At 39.8% G+C, this 25,323-nt stretch overlaps 1 protein-coding gene across 1 annotated transcript; it reads right to left on the bottom strand.

Moving 5' to 3' along the window:
* Nucleotides 1-281: 281 nt before the first annotated feature.
* Nucleotides 282-25,323, bottom strand: STYK1 (serine/threonine/tyrosine kinase 1). The gene is made up of 10 exons (XM_036019335.1): nucleotides 22,661-25,323; nucleotides 15,062-15,199; nucleotides 14,500-14,634; nucleotides 11,643-11,906; nucleotides 10,516-10,697; nucleotides 8,725-8,808; nucleotides 6,304-6,512; nucleotides 4,496-4,536; nucleotides 3,815-3,911; nucleotides 282-1,510 (listed from the first exon to the last, which is right to left on the bottom strand). The coding sequence occupies exons 2-10, from the start codon at nucleotides 15,123-15,125 to the stop codon at nucleotides 1,306-1,308; spliced, it is 1,281 nt and encodes a 426-aa protein (XP_035875228.1). The 5' UTR covers nucleotides 15,126-15,199; nucleotides 22,661-25,323; the 3' UTR covers nucleotides 282-1,305.

Genomic DNA, 25,323 nt, shown 5'->3' with positions numbered 1-25,323 from the left:
GTCATGTAGCACTTGAACCATACCATTGCTTTTAGGCATATGTGACTGATGACCAAGGTTTTCTCTTTGGCCAGGTTAGAATGAAAAAGACATAAAAGATTCTAGGATAGGAAGGAGGAAAGAAATGAACATTTATTGAGCACATATTATGTGCTGGATACTGTACAAATACTCTCATTCAGTCCTCACAACAACCCTGTGAGGTAAGTATTAAACCCATTTTATCCTTTTTCTGGCAATGTAGATCATCTCTTGAATTTTTCTGTCAACATTAACTTCCATTTATTTACTTTTATCCTCCCTACTGTAGAGATTTTAGCAGCTGTAGACCTGAAAACCCACTTTTACTCAATAAATATTAATTTAATGAAATAAGTTTCACAGTGCATCAATGGGTGATTGAAAATAGAAAACTACCATCCTTTCTAGGGTATCCATTGCTAGGCCTTGTCAACCTTCTGGCCTACTAAGCATTCTTGCTTGGTTTCTGCCTTTCCCATTTATTAAACACACACCATATATCAATCATCAGCCTCTCTGTGGCTCAGTCCCCCTAGTCTTATAAGGACCAGGAAGCTAGTCTGATAAAAAAAATATACATGTTGAAATGTTCTTAATCATACAATGACCTCTCTAGCTTCTAGTTAAAAATAGTATCAACAGGGTTCACCTGCCTCAGCATTAGGTAAAAGGGGACCATCTTTCTCTTACCTATGCCCGGGGGAAACTCAGAAATTTCCCTTCATGGTTCTCTCTCCTCAGCCCTGCAGAAAGGGACCATTACGTGGAACTTCACGTCTTTCCTCCAACTTGTCTTTGAAGGATGACCTTGGTCCACATCTATATCCCTGAGCAAAAAGAGCCTTTTTCTTTCTCATCAACTCCTTTTTTGGCTATTTCCTCATTTGATTCTAATTTCCCTGGACCTTATAATGGTCTAGAAAAAAACATACTTCAAGAGGGAACTAGGTTGTGGTGGGAGGGAGCAGCTTATTTGTGCCATGCCCCTCCAAAATGGCAGGTTTCTAAAACCTCCTTTGTAGCAACACTGTGCGCCATTTCTACCCTGAGACTTTAGGACTGGGACAGCATAAAGGAAACTGTACTTTGTCAACTTTAAGTGTAAGAGGTGTGCAGCATCTCACCCAGCATCGTTTCACCCATCTAGGGAAATGTACAGGGGGAGACCCAGGCTGCATGTGACACTTCTCCCTTTATGTCCCACTAGAAAGTCCATCCTCTGTTCTCAGAGGGATTGGTTCCTAGAGCATATGATCACACATATATGTTCGTGCCCCGGGATCTTCAAAGGATGCTATAGCTGTGGGAGAGGTTTTCCACGCTGATGCCTGCCACATTTGCATACAGTTCAGGAACCACCAGCTCTGGGACTTGCAACACAACTTCATCATCGGCAGTCCGAGCAGCAGTGTTTAGGCGTGAGCAGAGCTCTTTAAGTGAGGGGCGGCTGTCCTCTTTCCAGCGCCAGCAGGACTTCATAAGACTATACCTGAAAGGGAAACCAGAAAAACTGACTTGCTGGGCAAGACAAATGTATGAAGAGCACATCTCCTCACCTAACAAACCTTAAAAAAACAAAAACAAACCCTGCAGTTCTTTAATCTACTTCTCATTGTCCTGACTACTATATTCTTCCCAGAGATTAATATTCATCGCATCCCCTTAATAGTAACTAAGTCTCTTCATATCATCTTCTCAACAGAGCCCTTTTTATCACAGGAATGACAAGATTTCTCAGGCTACAGTTAGAATAGCAGCAGTTTTCCCCCCATTCTATTTACAAAAGTTCTTTCAGAAGTTGTGCTGCCATCTTTAGATGTTACTAACTTGCAGCATTCCAGACAGCTGCTAGAACTTATTTACCAGTAAAAGATATATGACAGCCAGGAAAATAAGAAGTTATGGTACAGCATAGGGAAAGTAGTCAATGATGCTGTAATAACTATGTATGGTTATGAGACGGGCACTAAACTCACTGGGGCGTGCACTTCATAAGTTATGTAAATGTCTGATCACTATGTTGTCCCCCTGAAACTAATATATTATATGTCAACTGTAATTGAAAAATAAAAAAAAATTCAAAACATATAAGAAGTTATGGAAGATTATTCATATTAATTTTGGAAAATGTAACTAGGTTTTCCTTCCATTAATCCAGGCCATCCTCCCCCTTTGTAATTGACCTTCTTCCAGAAATTGCTTTAATCTAAATAAAGGCATTTACCACCTTTAATCTAGCTTTTTCTTCAGTCCAGTTTAGAGCATGTGTAATGCTGTTTTCACTTTCATCGCACCCCATCCCTGCTGAAGAGCCCACAGAGGTTCCCACTACCTACCATGTGAGGTCCACAGCCTACCCGCTAGCTCCTCTACCACACAGGCCTTGCCTAAGCGAAGCCTTCTCTTGGCTGAAAGCCAAGTTAGAGTCTTGCTGTGTCCTGGAGGTGGTTATTGACACCCAATTCTGTCTTTGCTTGTGCTGTGCCCAATTCCTTGAATGTCCTCTCTGTCCTGCAGGATGGTTTTAAATCTCAATTCCTCTGTGAAACCTTCCCTTGTAAACCTCAGCCCCTCACTGTGTTTCCCACACTCACGAGCATTGTGTGATGAGACTCTGTAAAAGATGCTGCTTGAATAATACTGCTAATGTTTAAACTTATTGTGTAAGGCATGGAAGTGGAACTTAACATGCATTATTTCATTGTAGCTTCACAATAACTTTGAGGTAGGATTACCATTATACCTATTTTAAAATAGGAAAACAATATATAGTAAAGTAGCAGGACTAGAACTGAACATATGCCTTTTCAAGTCTGAGATGAATCTGAGCTTTTAACCATTCCATTTATTGCCTGACATTTTATGATTATTTTCATGTTGTTTCAGATATCTCCTCATTTAATGTTTCATTTTTCAAGATTAGCTACTTTATCAGTTAAGTGTCTCCCCCAGTATCAAGGACAGCCTTTTATACATAGAAAGCTTGCAAGAAATACTTGTCAGCAATTTGATTCTAGAATGCCTAGCCAGCATCACTACACTAGGTGTATTTATAGTTACAACAGTTAACATTTGTAATCTGGTTGATATAGTAAGTGTTTATTGTATGGAAACCCACCTTGAAATTCACCCTTTCAATGCTGAAAGATTTACAAAATAGCAACAATTTCAATGGATATATATAATAATATATTATAGTCTCTACTGCCTTCTCATAAATAATTTAATAGTTTCTTATATTCTGTAACCATCTCTTTTGTACTACTTCTGTCCTTACAATTTCTTCTTACCTCCTTCTTTCAGTTGGCTTCTAATGTGCCCAGAGCTGAAAAATCAGATAGTCAATAATTTCTGAAAGTTAAATACTAAATAAGAGCCAATGAATAACTCTAATGCAATGGACTTTATGACAGTTGTATCAGAGCTGAGGCTGGCAGTCTCTGACTGAGACAGACATTTAGACAAATAAAAGACTACGGTACATGCACTGCATTTGGTCTGCTTCTTACCTGTTTTAGACGCTTCTAGAAGAACTGAACTTGATCAGATTTAGATTCCTAACATAGTTCTCAGTGGTTGCACATTGTGTGTGAGTATATACATGCACATATACATTATACATATGTATATGTGGTACATGACATATGAGCAGATGTGTTTTACCACACAAGTTTGGTGTGGGGATGTACATTAGCACAGAAAAGACAGCTAGAGATGATACCTGAAAAGAGCATGATTGATAGGGAGCAAGAGAGATTTGGAATGAGCAGAGAAAACCTTAAAAGCCACTTACATGGTGTGTGAGCAACTACTGGGTCTCTTCATGACTTTCCCTCTTTGGAGATGCTGTAGAATGCTGACAGGAGGGACTTCAGGATATGGTGGTGCCCCTGTTGGTATGGAAAGAATCGGAGTAGCGAGAGAACTTTAGGTCCCCTAGAGTAGGAGGGGACTGCAAATCCCCTCCACCTACCTAGGCCAATTCCCTGCAAAAGGTAAGTAAATATAAACCATAAGAAAATACTAGATATAATATAGTTGCTCCATAGTGATCAAGTATAGAGATAGCTTAGAGAAATTTGGTGGGGGGAAGGTGTTTGAGGGAAAAACTGATAATTCAGGAGGATGTTGAGTCTTTAGGGAAGTTAACAAGCTAAAGCAAAGCAAAGAATAATACCTGCCATCCACTCCCCAAATGAGGGAAGGTACTACAGTTTCTCAATCAAATGGGTTAATAAATCTGAAGACAACATTTTCATGTTATTGAAGATCACTCTTGGAATTACATTTTGTATTTTAAAACATCCTTGGAATTGGTAAAGTGTTGAGGGAAGAAAAAGAAAAAGCAAGCAAAAGAAAGTTCAAAGGAGAAGGATTTCATGTCAGCCCAGTTCAAACCTCAGAGACTGCACTGAAACCCCTTCCATATAAACATGTCATCCATCACTCAAACATATTGCACACAGGTGCATACCTAGTGTCACCATTTCATAAAGCAGGATCCCAAAGGACCATCTGTAAAAGAAACAAAGTCATTTACTTTATTTCTATTTCTTCCTTCCCTAAAAAGAGCCCACTTAAATATGGAGGTCTTCAGGAAGAGCGCTATAAAAGAAGGCAATGAAAGGGCACAGAGGGTGTCGGATAAAATAACCTGAAAAATAGTGCCATTAGGAAGCATTTCTGTTCAGCCCCCTTGGAGTGCAATCTCTTTGAGGACAGCATTTACGTCTCCTTTTTCTGTATTTCATAGTAATAGGTGTTTACTATTATTAACTAAATTGTGGGTGTGTATTTATGCAAACACACTAACACATTCACCCCAAACATAAATTCCCCTCTGCACAGCCTTCATCTTTTTTATTCCTTCCTGCTGAAAGTCTAGATTTTATTCTTAGCACAAGGCCAAGTGAGACTTATAATTTACCTACTATCCCCTCAGGAGATCTAATAGTCCAAACCTAGAATCAATATTAATAGAACAAGCTTTACACATACTTGGAATATATATTTCCCTAAGCAATATAATTTGAGAGATGTCTATTTCACTACTCTGTGACATCATCATTAAATGAATACTATTTCCCAGTTAAGCTCAGTACTCCCAGGTTTCAGTTGAAGAGCAGGCATCAGTGAGGCAGCAGTGGAAGTCTCTTAGCCATATTAACTGACATTCTAAAATTTCTCTGCCACTCATGACATTCACAGCTAGTCAAGTTTGTGTCATACCTATGCATGGTCCAAGCACTTGAGTTATATGGTTATCAAAAGTTAGTTGTGGCCCTGGCTGGTGTAGCTCAGTGGATTGAGTGCGGGCTGCGAACCAGGCATCGCAGGTTCTATTCCCAGTCAGGGCACATGCCTAGGTTGTAGGCCATGGCCCCCAGCAACTGCACATTGATGTTTCTCTCTCTCTTTCTCTTTCCCTTCCCTCTCTAAAAATAAATAAATAAAATCTTTTTTAAAAAAGTTGATTGTGATTCTTTACAGTTCTGTTTATACCAATCATACATGGAATTATGTAATCAATTAAATGCTTATTATACATGCTAATTCAATATAAATTCAAAAACATATCAGCACCCTGAAAAGTAAGTTAAATACTTTGAAAATATTCTGTAAAAATGAGCTGCTAAAAAGAAAATGGTATCAAATTGTATGGGTGACACATTGTAAAAAATTAGGAAAAATAACAATAAATGTGTGGCCAAATTGCTTCACTTCTGTTTTCAGGTTTCTCACTCAGAATCATCACAATCTGAAATGTAAAAATAATTCACTATGGATACATTCGAAAAACAACATATAACACCATTTCGCAGGTCCATCCTCATAAAAAAGGCTTTGGCCCTCCTCCAAAAGATCAATAAATAAATATTCATGTATATGTTTTAAGTTCAATTAATTGACATATATATTTCTTTTGATTTTAATATTCCTGGTTTAACTAAACTTTTGATTAATTGAACCCACATCCTTCAAATATGAAGGACTTTACTAGATATCATTGTGAATAATCTTTTCATTTTTCTTTTTGGTTTCTTAATTAAGGCTGCTAATCTAATACGGAAGGAATTTCCCAAAGGCACTAAAAAGGGCTGCAGCCAGATGCCAGATATGAGCTCTGTCACATAACACACATTTCTGCTTGAGAGTCTGTCTGACTTCTAAGTAGAGGTTTCATTTGTAGATATAATTGTCAATGGATGCTGCCATGGGTGGGAACCAGAGGGCACACAGGTCAAGAAGGTGAGAAATCCAAAAGGCAGGAACAAGCCGTACATGTCTCCTTGGATGCCAGCTGGCCTCAGCAGTAGCCGTTCCGGGGCGAGCCACTTGAGAGGTATGGTGCGAGCAGAGGAGATAGCCCCTTGGGTGTGGACTTCGTAAGCCAGGCCCAGTCCACAGAGCTTAGCAGTGAGGTCACACTGGATCAGAATATTGCGGGCTGCCACATCCCCATGGAACAGATGTTTATCCTGAAGAAATTCCTGTCAACGTAAGATCAAACATAGACCAGCTGTCTGAGACCACGGCTTGGATCTCACACAAGGAGAAGCAGTGCTAAGAATCATCAAAAAGACAAGAACGTGTGCTACTCCAAACAAGTCTTATTAACACTGGCATATATATATATATATATATATATATATATATATATATGTGTGTGTGTGTGTGTGTATGACATCCAAGTCATAATAATGAATAGTGAACCAAACATTTTGCAATTCTCCAACCAAACATGTTCTGAACAAGTATTTCTTGTGTGTGTGTGGTGTTTTTGTTTTTTGTTTTTTTAGCTATAAAATTGTTTAGGATTACCAAACTGAGCAAATAATCCAAGAAACATTAATACTGGGTTTGGAATGTCTAGTCACCCACTGTGTGTGCAGCCCTAACCCCTGCCTGACTTCATCTCTCTCTCAGACAGGATCCAGCCAGCAACTGGAAAAGGGAATGAGTGTCGGGTTTCTAGCAGGAGTCCCCAGAATGAGGTTATGTGTCCATAGAGAAATTGAGTGTCATAATAATACATCATATGAAGTTTTATCTCACTTCTTTTCATTCCTAAAATAACGAGGTGAGATGAGCTAAGGAAGTGTCTCTTACATAAATCTAAATGATTACACAAGGCCACAGGCCGCTCAGTTTCAGCCAGGCTGAAACTCAGAACTGCCTGAGAGCTTTCTAAAATATAAGATTTTTACTCCACATTTACTTAAATGAAATCTAGGCAAAGGGGCTTGGTACCTATATTTTTAATAAGTATTTAAGTGATACTAAGCACAATCAACAAGGCATTTGAGAACCTTTGCACCTGGATGACACTGGGTTGCTGGAATTATTTGCCCCAACACCAAGCCATTCATGGCATATGCGGAAACTGGAAAGCTACGCATGACCAAAGAGCTAAAGAGTGAGGTCTCTGATTACCAGACAACATGATATGAAAAAATAAAAGATTAAGATGGTAATTTCCAATCACTGATAATGAAGGAAATAGTGATTAAGAACTTTCTGGTGCAGTTTTAGAACAAATAAACTATAATATGATGAGAAGAATTAAATAATGTAGTAACTTTGGGGTTGCAAAAAGTAAGAAAAAATAGTATAATATTATCTTATAACTGGTAACCTAGGGCCCCAATGAAAGCATCCATGGAATCAATGCATCCCAACAGGACACCCCTGCATTTATGGTTCAGAATACAAGGAAGGTGGTACGCTGACACCCTAACTTTATCAAGGAGATATATCAACTGGGTCCTCCACACCCCAGAGGTAATATTCAGTAATGTGATGTGCTCTCTCCCCTGCCCTATAGGATCTTCAATTCTAACTACTCCTCTCTTCTCATCTCACCACTCCTTTTTTTCTAAGTTTCCCCTTATTCCATTTAGATCCCCAGTATATTTCATACCTCCAGATGGCAGAATACTTAAAGTAGAAGCTTCACAGAGCCCTGATTTTCTATAACAGAGGCTGTTTTAAAGACAATTCGCTAAATAATTTCATAGACATAGTCATCTAAATTTCCTCAGGGATTTTTCTCTTAAACCCTGAGTTCTTCCTTCTCTTACCTCTTTATTTAAGTTGGTTTAAAAAAAAAAGGAATGATCTCACTATTACCCCTTCTTATTCCTGCTCTTCCATTTGTTCTTTCTTTTTAAAGTACATGGATCACCCCCACCCATCACATTCGGTACCAAAGCAGGTCTCTAACCAAACGTGTTCTGAACTAGTATTCCTTGTTTTTTCAGATCTAAAATGGTGTACTTCCTTCTGGTTCTGCAGCCTTTTGCCCATTTAGTTTATCTCCTCATATCTTCTCCCAATCTGTTTCCCTATTTGCCCTTTTTACATCTATTAATAGTAATATGTATGGGGAAGTAAGGGTAAGAAGCTCTGGGCCCTGGTTTTCAAACTTTAAGACTGAGAAACCTTTTAAAACCCTTCCTGTTCTTTCTAAAAACCCTAAGTTGACTATCTACCACCCAGAATTACCAATCTTGCAGTATATTATCTAAACCATTTCATAAAGAAAGAACTGAAAATAATTTTTCAGTGCTTGAGCTTCTGCCTTCTAACTTCCATCTGATTTTCCTTAAAAATATATGCTCCATTTAGGAATATAAATATGACATGAAATTCCAGACTAACAAGGAAAATCCCTAAGGTCTGTTGTCATTTGGCCCAGCTTACCAAGGCCGACAGGACCTGCTTCCCAATGTGATACACTTGTTTTTCTGTGATGTCATAGAGAAGTCCATTCATGGTCATTATATCCTAAAGAGACAGAGAAAGGCATTATATCAAAATGACATGAACAGATTTAAAAAATAAATATGGGCAGAGATATTCTTAAATGCAGATATAAAAACTAAAGAAAAAGATACTAAAATAGAACTGTAAGATTCAAGGACAGACTGATATTAGAGGGTCTCAGATATGTAGAGAAATACAATGATTTATTGGACTGGAGAAAAATATAAAGAATGTAGGTGAATAGCAGAATGAAGGAAGAATTTCTTACAGAATAGCAGGTAAGAAAGCACCAGATAAAGCATCAATTTTCCTGGGGTTGTGTGTGTGTGTGTGTGTGTGTGTGTGTTTAATTAAGTGCAGGTACTTAATACATTTTTATTGAATGCCTTCTATGTGTCAGATTCCATCTTAGGAACACAACATAAGATTAAACAAAATAAATATGTCTGCTGGCTCCTGGAGTTTATAGTATGGCAAACACATAACTCAAAATCACATAATCATATGCAAATGTACAATCACATATCTATAAGATAAAGCACCATGAAGGGAATGTAAAAGACAGCATATGATGGTAGGGGAAGGAGGACCAATTCAGCTGGTGAACAAGGAAAGCCTTCGATGAGATTGCAAGGATGAGTGGGCATTGACTACACAAGGAAGATAGGGGAGAAGTCTGGTGTAATGAGAAAAAGCCTGCAAAGATCATCTAAAACAGAGAGGCATAGTAACACTGAAAAACAGAAAACACTGAGAAACAGTCTCGTGAGGCTAGAGCACAGAACGAGTTACAGATGGATAAGCTCTTTAGAAGGATTAAAGCACCCAGAGACTTGCGCATGGTCCCATTTTCGTCACTACGTAGAAGAGGTCAGCCAGGCCCCTTTTTGTGCACATTTAGTGGTAAATGAATCAGCACATTGAGGCGGCCTGTTTAATATCAAACTTTCTCACTGGCAAGTAAAGAACTAAGTAAGAAAACACAGTGCTTCAGAAAGAGGGATATATAGAAAAGTAGGAAATCGAAAAAGATTTGCACTTCTGGTGCAAATTAATTTTTTAATGTATGAGTTTGAGGTCCAAAAGCTTAAAAGATGAATTCCTCCTCAACTCAGCCCTGGCATACTAGGGTGATGTTACAGAATGGAAAATACGCTTAATAATAACAACAATCAGTGATAGTTATGTTGTTATGTAATTGTCATTATAACAGCTATTATTTTGAGTGTTTGCTATTACCAACGACTGCTATGCTTTTACATATGTAATTTCTTTTAATGTTCATAATAATTTATTATTAGTCCCATTTTACAGATTCAGAAAACTCGGGCTCAGAGAGGTGACTTGCCCAAATGCACATAGCTGGTGGGAGGTGGAGCCTAAGTCTGTACTCTGAATCTGCACTGCCCAGTGTGGTAGCGGCCACTGGGCACCTGTGGCCATTTAAATGTGAATTATTTAAAATGAAATGAAACTGAAACTTCAGGTACTCAGTCACATCAGCCACAATTCACGTGTTCTATAGCCACATGGGATCAGTGGCTACTATATTGGACGGCGCAGATATAAAACACTGATATCATCATAAGAAGTTCTATTGGATGGTGACAATTACTCTGCTATTATACTATCTTTCTACTTTGTCACTTGTCAGGCTAGTTGACATGTGAACAGCTAATCAGCCAGGTAAAGCCTTTCCCTTTCCAACACCTCCACCCCACTGCTCACCCGGCGACAGGTCCAGAGAAAGCCCAGCAGGTCCCCCTGGGCCACATCCTCCAACACCATATACAGCGGCTCTCGTTCTGTGCAGCAGCCGTCCAGCTGTACCAGGTTCTGATGCTTCCCCAGGTACTGATGGAATTGGATTCGCCCTAAGAAATCCTGTACCTCGTGGAACGCAGCTGGTTCTGTGGAGAACAAAAGAGCGGTGGGCAGTGAACAGTCAGAATATCTTGGATGAAATGAGAAATCTGAGGCAGGAGGCAACCTCAGATGATAATTCTTAAAGCCCTGAAAGGAGTGAATATTGACAAGAAGTAAATAGGAAGGGAACAAATTAGGAGATGATATTCACTGATCTTTTGGCAAAGGTAACATGGAATCATAAGTCTTATGACTAGATAGGTTTTCATCTGCCTAGAGAGGCAAGTGTTCTCTTCATATTAAAATGTTATCATGGCCTAGGCCTTTTAATTAATGTTCTTGCTTATCCTATGTTTGTTCTATACATCAACCATTACTGGCCCATATTATGAATATCAGCAAATAAAAAATACATATATAAGGAAAAGATATCAAATAATGGGGGGAAAAAGAATCAACTTCAACATCCTTATCCCAGTAATAGCCAATGTTAAAATCAGTTTGAACAGCCTTGATAAGCAAGGGTGAGCTAAGGAAAGACATTTCTTTTTCTTTTTCCTTTATAAATAGTTTCTCCAGGGCCAAGCAATAGTATCACTCCAGGTGTGCCTCAGAGGTACGACCTGAGAATTTTTTTTATTATTGATTTTTTTGAGAGAGAAAGTGAGAAATATTGATTTGTTGTTCCACTTATTTATGCATTCATTGGTTGATTCCTGTATGTGCCTTGGCCTGACCAAGGATCAAACCCACAACCTTGGCATATCCAGATGACACTCTACCCAGCTGAGCTACCTGGCCAGGGCCTAAGAACATTTCTGTATTGAGTTTTCACTGGCCAATCCCTTCCTATTTTGCACACAATTGTGATCACACCTAACTATTGATTAACATCTCAATGTCTGCAAAGCCTGCTGGCATTTACTATTAGGGGGGTTCACAGTGGAAGAGTAAAAAAGGAAAAAGAAGTCTAACACTTCTCCATTTACCTTTTAAAGCCTTGAGGACAATAATCTTGGACTTAGCAGGGTCCCCAGTGTGCATCTTGGTTCGATAGATGGCCCCACAACTACCATTGCAGATCTGCTCCAGAACTTCAGAGAGCTGCTCCCGGGGCACCTGCAGCTCAGCCAGGGCCTGCGTGGAAGTTTTCAGAAGGCTTTCCACCGATGTCTCCTTAAGTGGCACAAGCATACTTCCTCCCTGTGCTCCCACTTGCCCATTTAGGCTCGTAGAGGGCACAGGGGCACTGCCTAGAACAAAGAGATGATACCAAACAGCTTTTTCCTACCCTCGACTTCAGAAAAGCAGAGCTTGGGAAAAACTGGCAAGAAAGTTCCTTTAACAATTTTTTTCTCCAGCCATTGTGGGGATATCTCCTGATGCTTCTCTGTGAACAAGCATCAATATCAACCATCTAGAACTTGTGTAATACTTCCATTACTTCTAAGACAACTTAAGATGACCTCTGAAAAGTGGAAATGGCATTTCCTTTCTGTGTTTCTGAGGATGACAGTTCAGTATGAATATAGTATGGAGACAGCTGAGGAAGTTTCTGAATAAGTATTCAGACCACGGATACCTAAAGGTGGCGGTAACTCCCAGTACACACTATCATTTAAGTCAATCAAATAGCCCCCAAATGTTGTGGGGAGGTGTGGATAACTACTTGGCTCTCAGCCATGGTTCTTCTAACTCTTTCAAATTGTCCCCATGGTCAAAACACTCCACCTTTCTTAAGAGTTTCATTCAAAAAGTCTTTTGGCACTTTCTTCCTTCCTGAGCCAACTTTTCCCTATTGAAATACAGATATTCTTTCTTTGTATTAAATCTCTATTTATTCAACAATTTATCAGTTTATTCAACAAATAAAACCTTCTACATGCCAAACACTATGCTAGTTGTTGGGAATAGGCAAAGTCCAGACTCTTATGAAAACTACTTTCTAGTGGTAAGAGAGAGGAAACAGATAATAATGTGCCAGGTGATGAGTGTTACGGAGGAAAAGAGGGGAATAAGAAGCATCAATGATACTATTTCATGTGTGAAGGTCAGGGATGGCCTCTGTGATGACATTTGAGAAATGCATGAAAGCAGTTAGAGAGTAAACCATATGGTATCAGGAAGTGTATTACAGACAAAAGAAACAAGAAGTACAAAGGTATTGAATAAGGAGCATACTTAGCATATTTGAGGAAAAGTCATGAAGTCAGTATAGCTGGAATCAAGTGCAATAACTGGAAAATTACAGGTGAGAAGGTCAGGGAGGGCCCAGATCATGTTACACCATTGAAAGAATTTTGTTTCTTTTCATTCTAAGATGGGAAACTACTGGGGAGTATCAAGCAGAGAATTGACAGGATTGACTTATATTTTAAAAGAATTATTCTGCTACTGTGAAGAGAAGATACCATAAAGGGGTAGAGGCAGAAGCAAGAAGGGGGAGGGTTTACAGGAACAAGTATAAAGGACACATGGACAAAAACTAGGGGCGGGTGGAAATGGGAGGAAGGTGGGGAGGGCTGGGTGGGTGAGCTAGGATGGGAGTAAAAGATAGAAAATTGTACTTGAACAACAACTAAAATAAAATTAAAAAGAAGAAGAAGAAAACCAGCTGGAAGTGTCTTGCAGTGATCTATGAGGTGAGAGTGGTATGAGTTAACTTTGAAGATAGAGTTGGATATGAAGTGTGAGAGGCAGGGGACTCAAGGACAGCTTTACTCTTTTAGACTGAACACACAGATAGTTTGGTTTGCCTTTCACTAAGACTGAGAAAACTATTGGCAGAGGATATGTGTGAGGGAATCGCAGTGCCTTTGCATTAGACATATTACATGTGAGAAGTGTATTAAATGCCAACTGCAAAGCTAGTGGTTTAATAGAAGAATCTGGAGTTCAAGGGGGGATTATAATTAGAACAGAGAAAGCATTTGAATCTATAGGCTTAAAATGAGATAATTTAGAAAGTGACAGGAGATTTAAAGTAAAAAAGTGTTTGAAGAAAGAAATACAAAATTGTTTTGAATGCTTTTGACAGGTCAAATAAGATGAGAACTCAACATAGCTGTCACTGGTAATCTTGGACAGAGTAGTTTTGGTGGACTGGTGGGGTTAAAACCTTTTTTTGTAGCATATTGAAAAGAAAATGTGACAAGTAGTAGTGAAAGTAAGTTTAAACAACTTCTTCGAGAAGTTTTTTTTTTACAAGAGTAAATTATAAGAGAATTGGAATAAAATTTAGAGAGGGATTGAGGATCAGTCACTATAAAGTTTCATATTACTATCAGATTTTTTCCCTTCTTTTTACTCTTAGTTTCACGTACTAGCTGATTGTCTTTCATTACAAGTGCAGTGACACTCCAGGACAGCATGTTATCACCTCCTACCTAACACTTCAAAGGTTATTATGAAAGCTACCCCTTTTCATCATATCTTCCAGGGGCATAGAGTAGGGCTGGAACGCATTATAGAGTAAGATGTCATCCATCAAAGTTGGTAACAAGCCTTGGGCTTTCCCTAGTAGGTCTTCCTCCCAGATCCTCAGACATTCATAAAGCCAAATATTTGATAGTACAATAAGACCAAGAGGACAGAAACAGGTCACATGAGGCTTCTCTGGCCTATTCTGGTTTCAGCTACCAAGCATATATGGAATTTCTACTCATGGGTTCTCTACTACCTAGAGAAGAGTTCACTCCTCTCTCAATTAAAAAGGAGGGGACCCATGCCTCATCCTCCATTGCAGGGACCTAGATCTTTATAGTGGGACCCCTTGAGAATTGGGTTTTATTTTTCTGCAATCTCCGTCTTCCCTGAGCCTCTGTCCAGCCCCAGTTTGAGCTTTACCTTGGAGTCCAGGAGACTGTTGTTGAGTTCTTTTTCCTCTGATAAAAAGCCACACAATGACCCCAAGAATGATGAGGAAGGTGCCAACCAGAAGGGCTGGGATGATGATGATTTCATACTGGTGCTGCGAGACAACTGCGTAGGAAATTAAACAGGAAGATGAGAGATTAAAGGAGAAGCCTAACCTGATGTCCACACAAGTTCCCTTACCCACCAGTCCTCAGCTCATCATACCAAAATGGTCATCTCTTCTTTCTTCCTCTCCCATCCAAAGGAAACCCTATTGGGAGCAACTGTCTAATTGGAAATGTCCATGTCCCTCTTTCTTAACCCAAAAGTGTGCTCTGTGGCTCTTCTGTTATTCTTCCCACTGAGAGGAAGAAAGGAACGTCTGGACCTTTGATTGGCACTTGCCACTTTTCAAAAACAACAGCCTCTAGTGCCCATTTCGTTATGAATACTGTCTTTACGTCTACGACAAATCAAATGATCCTCCTCCTAGAATTTATCCAGACCTTGGTCTTCCTTATCCTGAGGCCAGAACATAGACGTCTGTACTTACTACACAACTTGTCACTGAGACTGCATTCCAGTAGCATCCGTGCCATGTGCTTCTGATCTCCCATCGCCACACAGCTGTCCACTTCTACCCTTGAGAGAGTGCAGAGTGCGGCTGAGAATTCCCGAGGATCAAGTCATTCTGAAGAACACAAAATGTAGTACCCAGAGAATCATGCACTCTGAAACACATCTACAAATCCCTGGACATTAAGTACACAGCTACCTGAAATTCTGAGTCCTACATTAATCTCTGTCCATCTACCTGATGTTCAGGCTGGAAGAGCTTTATTCTTTTCCTGGCATTTTTCTCTTTTACATAGCAAGTACAGTCCTGATTGGGTCTTATCCTTTCATGTCATTGTTTCTTAAAGTATTTTTTCTATTTTACTTTTTTTATTAAATCAAAGTATTTTTAAAGGCTCCTTTCCTATCCAAGAGCCCTGCTTCTGTGCTCAAGTGCATTCTTATAGCATCTGTCTGAGCAACTGTGGTCCATGGGTTATATGGGAAGGATTCACATATTTTCCTTATGTAGGTCTAATTTCATTTTGTTGTGTATCACTTATTTCTAAAACAAAATACAGGGTGGGGAAAAAAGTATGTTTCTAGTGGTCCATATGGAAAATAATACAATAATTAATAAGTAATAATACAAGAATAAATTCTGTTTCATGTACTTACAACCTCCTTTTGCTCCACCCTGTATTTCGTTTCATTTTTTTAAAAAGCTGTAGAGATGATGAATAAATAGTTGGCAGATTTCAAGAGAGACAAGTTATGCATTTGCTTTCTTCCTCAGAAACACCTTCCCACTGCAGCTTCACCACCAATAAACAGACAGCCCTTGGCAATAAAGCTATTTGACTCTGCAGCTCTCAGAGATCCAAGGAGCCCCGGCCTCCTGCCCATCCCATAGAGACAGATACGGACACTCATTCCTACCAGTACATTGACTAAAGGGAGTACTGGTATTACGCCACCTTCTCTTTCTCACTTTTAAACAAAAAGGAAATATATTCATATGGTTCAAAAGTAAAAATGTAAGGTGACACACCATAAAAATATTTCTTTCAACCCATCCTTCTCCATTTGTCCAGCTCCCAGTTTTCCTTCAAGTAGATTATAGTTACTATAGATTTTCTTTATGTGAATCACTTTCAATTCTCTGTAATAAGTATATGTTTGAAATGACACATCCTAAATCCTGGATCATTCTTTCTGAAGCACGCTGGTGGTTACCACCCATCTGTATATCTACAAGCTTTACTTTTGTTAACAAGAGTCTTCCCCTGGCTCTATGGTCGGCAAAGCCTACTTAATTAATTCTGAATGATCTGATTCAGAATTAAAATCACAAAATCTGGTGATTTTCCACCATCTAGGTAATCCTAAATATGTTATCTACTTTTGTAGTCATTTGATAGCAAGGTATAATTTTCAAAATTAGAATTGTAGCTTATGTGATATACTATACTACACTTGTTACATTAGCCATATTACATTACCTGTTGTGTTTTATTATTGATATTAGTAACCACAGTGCTATCTATTGAGGCAGAGAGTTTTTAGTGCCTGAAAAACATATGTAAAGAAGTTTCTTGACCTGGCCCAGGTTGTTGAGTTAATGAGAGCATTATCTCTATATGTAAAGGTTGCAGGTTCAATGCCCAGCTAGGGAATATACAAGCATCAATCAAGGAATGCATAAATAAGTAGAACAACAGATTGTTATTTCTCTATCTCTCTCTAAAAGAAAATAAGAAAAATTTTCCCAGCTCTAGCCAAGCCCCATTTTTTATTATTCCTAGAGTTGCATAAGCTCGGGGAGACAAGAGTTAAATGATTTCCTTACAGGTTAGAAGACAGACAAGTGTGTGGTTGGCTGACGGAAGCCCAAGTACACAGAGTAGCAGCCTGAAGGAGGAAAATTACAGAGAGGAAAAGTAAATTCTTACCGGTGGGTGGGTACATCGCAAGGGATCTGTGAAGTCAATGAATAATAGGACAGCAAAGCCCATTTCATTTAGTTTGTAAGTCAAAACGGTAAGGAGAAATATAGTTGAGAAAGTTTCCTCCATCCCATAAGACCACATGGGAGGAAAGGACTAATAAGAGGGCACAAAACAGAGAGCCTTGAGAGAGCGAAATGATGGAGAAGAGCTTACAAATACACATGCGTCCAACCAGGAGAATTCAAAAGCTATTTGAAAATTTCTCACTGCCATTCACCTTCTCATTTTCCTTTCTTCTTACTTCCTTTTCGGTGCATTATCAAATGTAACTATTTTCATTCAGGGAGCAGACAGTTAATGAGTTCATCTCCCCAAGGAACAGGTTCTGTGTGCGTAATGTCTTACCACAGCACAAGTGGAGGAAAGGTCGCTCAGCAGCCAGCTCAAACTTGTGAACTCTGCCCCGAAGCCAAACTACCCACCGACTAACACGTACTGAGGAAAGTCATTTGAAGCCCAGGGTGTACATATGCCCCCCTCATAGAGACGCTCATCATGGGCCACTCCCAACTATAAGCACATGGCCACAGACCTACACCCAGCATCTCATGTCCATGTTTATACTCCTGTAGATGGCACTTTTACTACAGAGTACCCACCTTTGGACAAAATATAATCTTTTATTGCATTCCCTGAAAACATTCTCAACATCAGCCTTATTTGTGCATAGATAGTTTACAGAGTTTGTCTTAAAAACACCTAGCCACCCAACAAAATTGGATACTGGAGCAAGGAAATAAATATATAGTGTGGTGGAGTCCAGTTAATAAATAGCTTTTCCAGCTCTTTCCAATGGTTACAGTTTGTCTAGAGGCAAATGGAATATACCAAATAAATCTAGAAATTCTAATATATACACACCAGGCATATCCACATATCCATGCAAGTCCACACAAGAAGCCAACTTACTTCACAGAGCCCACCAAGGCATGCTGTCAAAAGATGCTGATATTCACTTGTAATGATATTCCTCTCTACATCGTTTCTCTTCCTGCAGCTAATATTCAATGGCCACATGACTTTGCCTGCCCACTGTGTGTCAAGCTGCCAGAAGGCATGCCTTGATGCTAAACCCTTCTAAGATTAGTCTCCCAATGGGCTAGATTTTAACCCATCTGACTGTTACAATGTTGCTGACCAACCCTTCTCTACACATGACCAATACTCTGTCCCCTTCAATCACATCCAGATAGTCCCTCGCTGTGTTAAAAAAAAAAAAAAAAAAAAAAAACACATTGGCCACTGCTTCTTCTCTTGACTATTAAATCCTTAAGCATATAAAACATAATCCCACATGCCTTATCCTTTCTTGCCATTGTTTCTTGAGGTACTATTGAAGGCTCTCCCCTTACCCAAGACTCCTGCTCTAGTGCTCAAGTATATGGTCACAGCATCTGTCAGGCAGTTGTGGTCCATGGATTATGAGGGACAGATCTACTTCACTGTTTTCTCTTGCTGTGTAACACTTAATTTTTAAACAAAATTATTCCATTTCATTTTTATGCAATGCTAATCAAGACAATGAATAGAAAGTTGGCAGATTTCAAGTTCTCAGTTTAGTGCCATGTATTGCAAAATTCTGGATGTTGGAAGTAAGAATAGAGTGAAGCTGTAAAATTGTTCTGGTAACTATATTTGACAGTTGGAAAACACGTACATAGCTGCCTGCAGTTTACACAAAATTACATTGCCAAATCTCTTCAGGCAGGGCTGTAACTAAAACAGTCCTATTGCCTCACTTATGATTGTTATTTCTTATTTTTACTCAGTTGTTTCTGACTTTCTGTTGGCACATTTAAAAGGTTAGCCCCCCTCCAGGGGAGAATATAGGGGGGAACAGACAATGAAGAAGGAGAGTCAGATAGGAAGAGAATGAGAATGAAGTGGGGAAACCAAATCTTGGCAGATGTATAGTCTGGAGACCACAGAAGTTAATCATTATAACTAGAATTGAACTAAATATTAATATTAACTCTCCAAACTCTTATAAATACTCACAATGCAAGCACAATGCCACACTGCATCTCTACCTCTGTTTTACACACAAAGACAGTTCTGTCTGCAACAATGACACAACTCTCACTAGTGACGTTTCTGTCCAGTTAGCTCGTCATAGTCTAACATAATCAGCAATTTACCATGAGTGTTCAAAAGAAACTCTTCTTACCAAAATATACCTACAAAAAAAACTTAAAAAGTTAGATCCATTCTCCTGTATACTGTCTGCACATGTGTTGTGAGAACTTCCTTGACTGACCTCTGTAGAACACCTGGTACCACTCCCATAACGTGAGATTAAATCTGCTGCACTGGCCTCACCTTCAACCTTACTACCTGCATGTCAACACAAGTGGGTCCGCCAGCCACATTCTTTTTAGAAAAGTGACCAACCTTCCTAGATGGATGCCACTCCAGGCTAAAGTAGTTATTAAGATCTATGAACTTTAGGGCAGAGGATGCAAAGATGTAAAGTGGAAGGGATAAAATCTATGGCGATAGCAGCCCCCAAACTGAGAGTCTTCCTTCTAACTCAGTCGCTCAGCCTTCCCTTCTCCTCCCCCTTCCATCCTTACCCATGAGCTATCTAGCAAAAGAAATAAAAACAAACGAAAACTTCTAATGGGATAAATATGTTACGTTGGAAGCAAGATAGAGAAATGCTCAGATTAGAGGTTCTAGAGTTACAACATTCTGAAAACGAGCTGTCTGTGTTTTCCCATCCAATAAACACATACGGAGCGGCTACAGTATGCCAGGCATTTTGCCAGGCCGACACTGAGATTCAGAGACAGTAAGTTCTGAAATAGCCAGGGTTAAAAAAAAAAAAAAAGCAAGTAAATAGCAGAGCAAGGTTCCATACACCACCAGTCTTTACTTTTTTAAGATTTTATTTATTTATTTTTAGAGGGAGGGGAAGGGAGGAGGAAAGAGGGAGAGAAATATCGATGTGGGAGAGATACATCTATCAGTTGCCTCTCTCATACCCCCCACTGGGGACCTGGCCCAAGACCCAGGAATGTTCTCTGACTGAGAATCAAACTGGCAACCTTTTGGTTCTCAGGCTGGCATTCAGCATTCAATCCACTGAACCATACCAGCCAGGGCCATACCCCAGTCTCTTAATTACAAACCCAATGTTCCTTAAACTACCTTACTACACATATGTACTTGTGACTCAAATGAACAAGATCAATAGTGGTGAGAACGATTCATGTCAGAATCCAAAAGAACCATGGAAACCATGATGCTGACCAAAGTACCATAAACTGGAAAGAACAGATGAGTAGAATCTGCCTGTAACTGTGTTCTCTAAGGTCTTATACAGGGGGTCAGATGATGCCTGCATGCCTGTCTTCAAAATGTACTCTGAAGATAAGAGTAGAATAAAAAAAAAGAAAGAAAACAAAAAGAAAAGAGTAGAATCAGAAATCTCTTTCCAGTACTCACCAGATTATGGAATCTTGGGTCATTTTCTTTGTTTGCTCACTTTCCTGGATCTGATCCCAGTCTTATTGCCTATCTTCTGCTTTTTGAAGGAAAGGTCCCAGGTTCTAGGACTAGCAATTTTCCACTGTGAGCCTGAAGGTCAGGAAGGGGCCAGAAGTCCCAGAGGATGGGAGCACTGACCCAGGAATTAGGGCCACCGTGCAGTGGCCCAGGCTCCACCTTTCTACTAAAGGAAGCTTGAGAGAAGACAGAGTGAATGGAAGAACACACTGAAGAGGCAGGCGACCTTCTTCAAATCCAGAGAGTCAGACTTGTGTAGATAACTTGCTTTCTGCCTGGTGGTATCTCCTAATGTTCAGGAGGCAAAAAGGGAGATTATCCAGAGGGACTGTGACTGTTCTGCCCTACCTTCCTAGAGACCCAGGCCCTGAAAAGCACATTGAAAGGGCTGGAAAACAGGCTCTGCCATGGTGACTGGAGCCCTGACACTATTCTAAAAAGATCTTTTGACAATATGACTGAGCGTTATCAGCTTTTCCTGCTTCTCATTTTCACCTGTCTGTAGGAAACACAAGTGATATACAGCAGAGATGAGGAAGGCCAATTTGTATCTTGGATCCTCCCGAAAAGTTTGCTCCACAAAGGAGCAAAGAGATTGCAAGACAGGCCCCATAAACACATAGGTGAGAAGTGCAGTGCTCCCTAACATCACAAGCTGCATCAGGTTTTAGGTATGATCACATAGATGAACACGTGCCCTTTCTTTTGAGGTGTTGTACAAGTTCAAGACATTTAATCTTTTTATAATGATCATTCCAGTTGATCATTAATCTGTAATTCTGTGCCTGTTCTGTAATTCTGTGTCTACTGTAGTCGAACCACAAAAACCCTAAAATATATCCTTTTTTAGTTAGTTTTATTTCTTGGTGTATTTTTGTCAACAAAATAGCATTTACTGAAACATTAACCTTCAGCTCTTCTGTACATTTTTATATACATTTTTTTTAATTTTTTTTGTAAATATTTTATTTATTTATTTTTAGAGAGGGAAGGGAGGGAGATAGGGAGAGAGAAACATCAATGTGTGGTTGCTGGGGGTTATGGCCTGCAACCCAGGAATGTACCCTGGCTGGGAATCGAACCTGGGACACTTTGGTTCCCAGCCCACGCTCAATCCACTGAGCTACGCCAGCCAGGGCTTTTTTATATACATTTTCATGTTTTTTGTTCCCTCATCATAAGGAAAAAAATTTATTTCTTTTTTTTTTTTTGCTTTCTCTTTTTACTTTATCTACAGGTGTAAGCAAAAGTAGGTTTACAGTTGTTCATATGGAAAAAGACAGACAATTCATGACTATTATGTAACTTTTAAAAAATTCTATTGTTGCTCAAGTACACTTGTCTGCACTCCCCCCAGCACTCCCCCCAGCCCATGTTTCTAAAGCAGATGTTGTTTAGGTTCCATGAGATTCTCAAATGGCTTGTAATTCCCCCAAAGTGTCAAGAAATAGTTTCCTGGTTGTTGGGGGGTGAAGGGGAGGGGAGGCTCAGTTTTTCTGAATTTAAAAGATATTCCAATCACAGTTGACATACAATACAACATTAGTTTAAGGTGTACAACTTAGTGATTAGACATTTATGTAACTTGTGAAGTGATCACCCCGGTTAAGTCTATTACTTTTCTGACATTATATAGTTATTATAATATTACTACATTCCCTGTGCTGTACTTTACATTCCCATGACTATTCCTATACTGGTAACTTGTACATCTCAACTCCTTCCCCCTTTTCATCCCCCCAAACTCCCTCTCAACCGGTAATAATCAAAATGTTCTCTGTATCTAGGAGTTCGTTACTGTTTTGTTTGTTCATTTATTTTGTTTTTTAAGATTCCACATATAAGGAAATCATATGAGATTTGTCTTTCTCTGCCTGACTCAGAAATAATATATCTTAAATTAGATATTCTCCCTCTGATTATTTTCTCATCCTGGGATTACAAATCAACACGTTACCCCAGCAATTACCCCAGCCCAGAATGAGGGCTATGAAGCAGAGGGGAAAGTCAAGAATACACAAAGGGCATCCCCCTGTGAACACAGATTTGCTTCTGGTCCATCTGTGTCTCCTTTCTCCTACCTGGTTAATACTCCAGAAGACACCTGCGAGTGCTGCTCCCCGGCTTCTTTCAAACACCTTGTTCCCACCGTTGTCAATCACATTGTATTTTCAAGAATCAGTCTCCCTCTTGCAACTTATTCTGCTCAGCTTTTTCTTCTAAAGGGGCCACTTCTGGCACATTGAAAATCTTTTGGTGTTTCCCCTCATAAGTAAGGAGATCAGTTTTGTATTCTGGCCTCTCCTCCAACCTATTCTAGCACACACTGCCCCCTGCAGAGAAGCGCCCAGCTGAGGAGGATAGAAGACAGTCTGCAAAAGATTTCAGGAGAACACACACACACACACACACACACACACACACACAGGCACGCGTTCCAGGGCACATGCACACAGTTTCTCCTTCTCTGATAAATGAGTGCCAGACCCAGGCTGGCTGAGAGACAAATGGCCAGGAGATTTCCCAATCAGGAAATCCACTCAGCTGCTGTTTAACTCAGCACTCTGTCAAATAGGGTGTGTCACTGTACTGATTCCAAACATGAACTGTAATCCCAGGTAAATGAAAACAAATCCCTGGCAAGATCTCAAAAAGACACTTCTGGGGACACTTAGCCACTTCATTCTGCACAGCCAATGGCAAAGGGCAGGTGCCCCCTTAGGAGTGGGTGAGCTGCTTCCAACAGTCAGAGCTGGGTGCCCTGCCGAGCTGGAGGAGTGGAATCAGCACTGACCTGGCGCTACGACAACTGAGTCAGAGGTTTGAAATTCCAGTTCTGGTTTGGTAAGTAACTCATCGACTATCGGACGCATACCACCTGACCTTGCCATCCCTTTCCTTCCTACTTTAAGGACCAGGACATTCTCTTGAGGGCAGTGAAGAACTACAGACAGCGGCAGGAAGTGAGTCACAGGCAAAGTGGTCAGGCCGACTGACAAGTGCCTGCAACCCCACCCCTCCTCTCAACTTCTGCAGGCTCCCCTGGACCTTCACCTTCCTACCCATGTCATGGAAGCACCAGAATCTCACAAGTTTCTAGTCCTGTTCCTACCCGGACTGAAATTTCCTAAGGGGGAATGGTGGGAGAAGGAGCTTTGAAGTTGGGTTTCAATGTGAATCTCAATTCTACCACTCAACATGTATAAAGTACTCTGAATTTTGGAGCCTCTGTTTTTTCCATCTGTAAAGTAGAGACAATACTGCCTACCGTCCAAGACTGCTGAAAGAGTTGATGTGAAAAAAATATCCACACCTGTAGAGAAGTGTTGTAACAGGTATATGAGCCAAACTGATAATGTATCTAAAATGCTCCAGAGAATAACAGTTTTGCAGCTGCTTTTATGCATTAGAAATTAAGGTGGTAGGCGAAAGCAGGCAGGGATTGGATCACAGAACAGTTAATGAGATCACGTGCTCTCTTGAGGGTGGTTATCTCAAAGGTATGTTAACCTAGATGCACATAAACAATGGAAAGGGCTTGATTAAGGCAAAGATGAACCTGCTACTAAAAAAGTTTTATGCCTGGAGCATGACTACTCATCATGACCCGCCCAATTTGAAATTTATGATCAAATCACCCTGTAAGGCTACTTTCCATAGAATCCAGAATCCTTTTTTTTCAATCCACAAAAATTTATATGGAATAGTTCATGTAAAATACCTAACACAGTGCCAGGCCCATTGCAGACAGTCAATATGCATCACTCTCTCCCTTCCTCCTCCCCTACTTCCCCTGTCTCCCAGGTTTGGAAGTAGTCGTATAGCTGTATCAATCAGGCATGGTTGAATTAAGCCTTAATTATTTTATAATAAGGAAATGGAAACGAAGGCTAGAAGCCAGAACAATCTGAAAGCAGAGACATCAAAAAAAGAAATTGGCTAAAAGCGACAGATAATACAGAAGGTGGAAAAAAAATTGTCCCAAAGACCTAATAATCAGAATTAAAGATGAGGGAGAATCACTAAACCAAAACATATGGTTTCACTGAAGGCTCTCTGGGCCTAAAGTCAAGGGAAGACCTGGAATTTAAGTTCTTCCTGTTGCTTGATAAAAGCATTATCCTTCCTACCTGGGAGAGCGCCAAGTTGGAACTGTCAGGAGCAAAGTTAGCGCATCATCTCTGTCAAACTGGCACAATGAAAAGAACACAGGGACCGGAGTCAGAGAAGCAGGATGGATTTATCCTAACCTTGTAAAGCCTCAGCTTCCTAATTTACACAACTAAGATAATCCTGCCCACTTACCTCAAAGGAGTCTAGTGAGAATGAGAATGTAAATATGTTCTTCCATGGCAATAGTTACACATTGCTCTTCTAGCAACAATTCACTCGTGTACCACAATTACATTTCAGACCACAGGTTCGAACTCAATGTTTCTGAATATTACGTTGTACTTGAGGCTCTCTACCTTTAACTGTGACTGCCCCCACAACCATGGTCATGAGAGTATGTGACTTTCCTTGAGCATTGGCATAAGTGTGGGTAAAATCCCTTTCCTTGTAACATAAATAGTTGGAAAACAAATTCAATGAGCAAAAAGGGCAGGCCAGTGTGCGTCTGCATGGATGTGGATATGTGTGTGCGAGGTATACGGGCAAGTATTTTCTTAAATAGAAGTTTGTGATTCTACTGAAGCCAGCTTCTTATCTATTTTCATTTTAGATATTTTTTATTTTTAATTTT

The sequence above is a fragment of the Phyllostomus discolor genome, chromosome 2 (assembly GCF_004126475.2).
Source record: "Phyllostomus discolor isolate MPI-MPIP mPhyDis1 chromosome 2, mPhyDis1.pri.v3, whole genome shotgun sequence".
Classification (NCBI taxonomy): Eukaryota; Metazoa; Chordata; class Mammalia; order Chiroptera; family Phyllostomidae; genus Phyllostomus; species Phyllostomus discolor.
The sequence above is the reverse complement of the archived record's forward strand: the minus strand, read 5'-3'. Positions and strand labels throughout refer to the sequence as shown.

Bases quoted from the DNA above. Each gene is read 5' to 3' on its own strand.
- STYK1 (XM_036019335.1), bottom strand. From the start codon at position 15,125: ATGGGAGATCAGAAGCACATGGCACGGATGCTACTGGAATGCAGTCTC. The intron at 11,907-14,499 runs GTAAAGCTCAAA...TCTTTGTTCTAG, and splicing joins ACAGTCTCCTGGACTCCAAG to GCAGTGCCCCTGTGCCCTCT. The intron at 8,809-10,515 runs GTGAGCAGTGGG...CTGTCTCTTTAG, and splicing joins TTCTCTGGACCTGTCGCCGG to GATATAATGACCATGAATGG.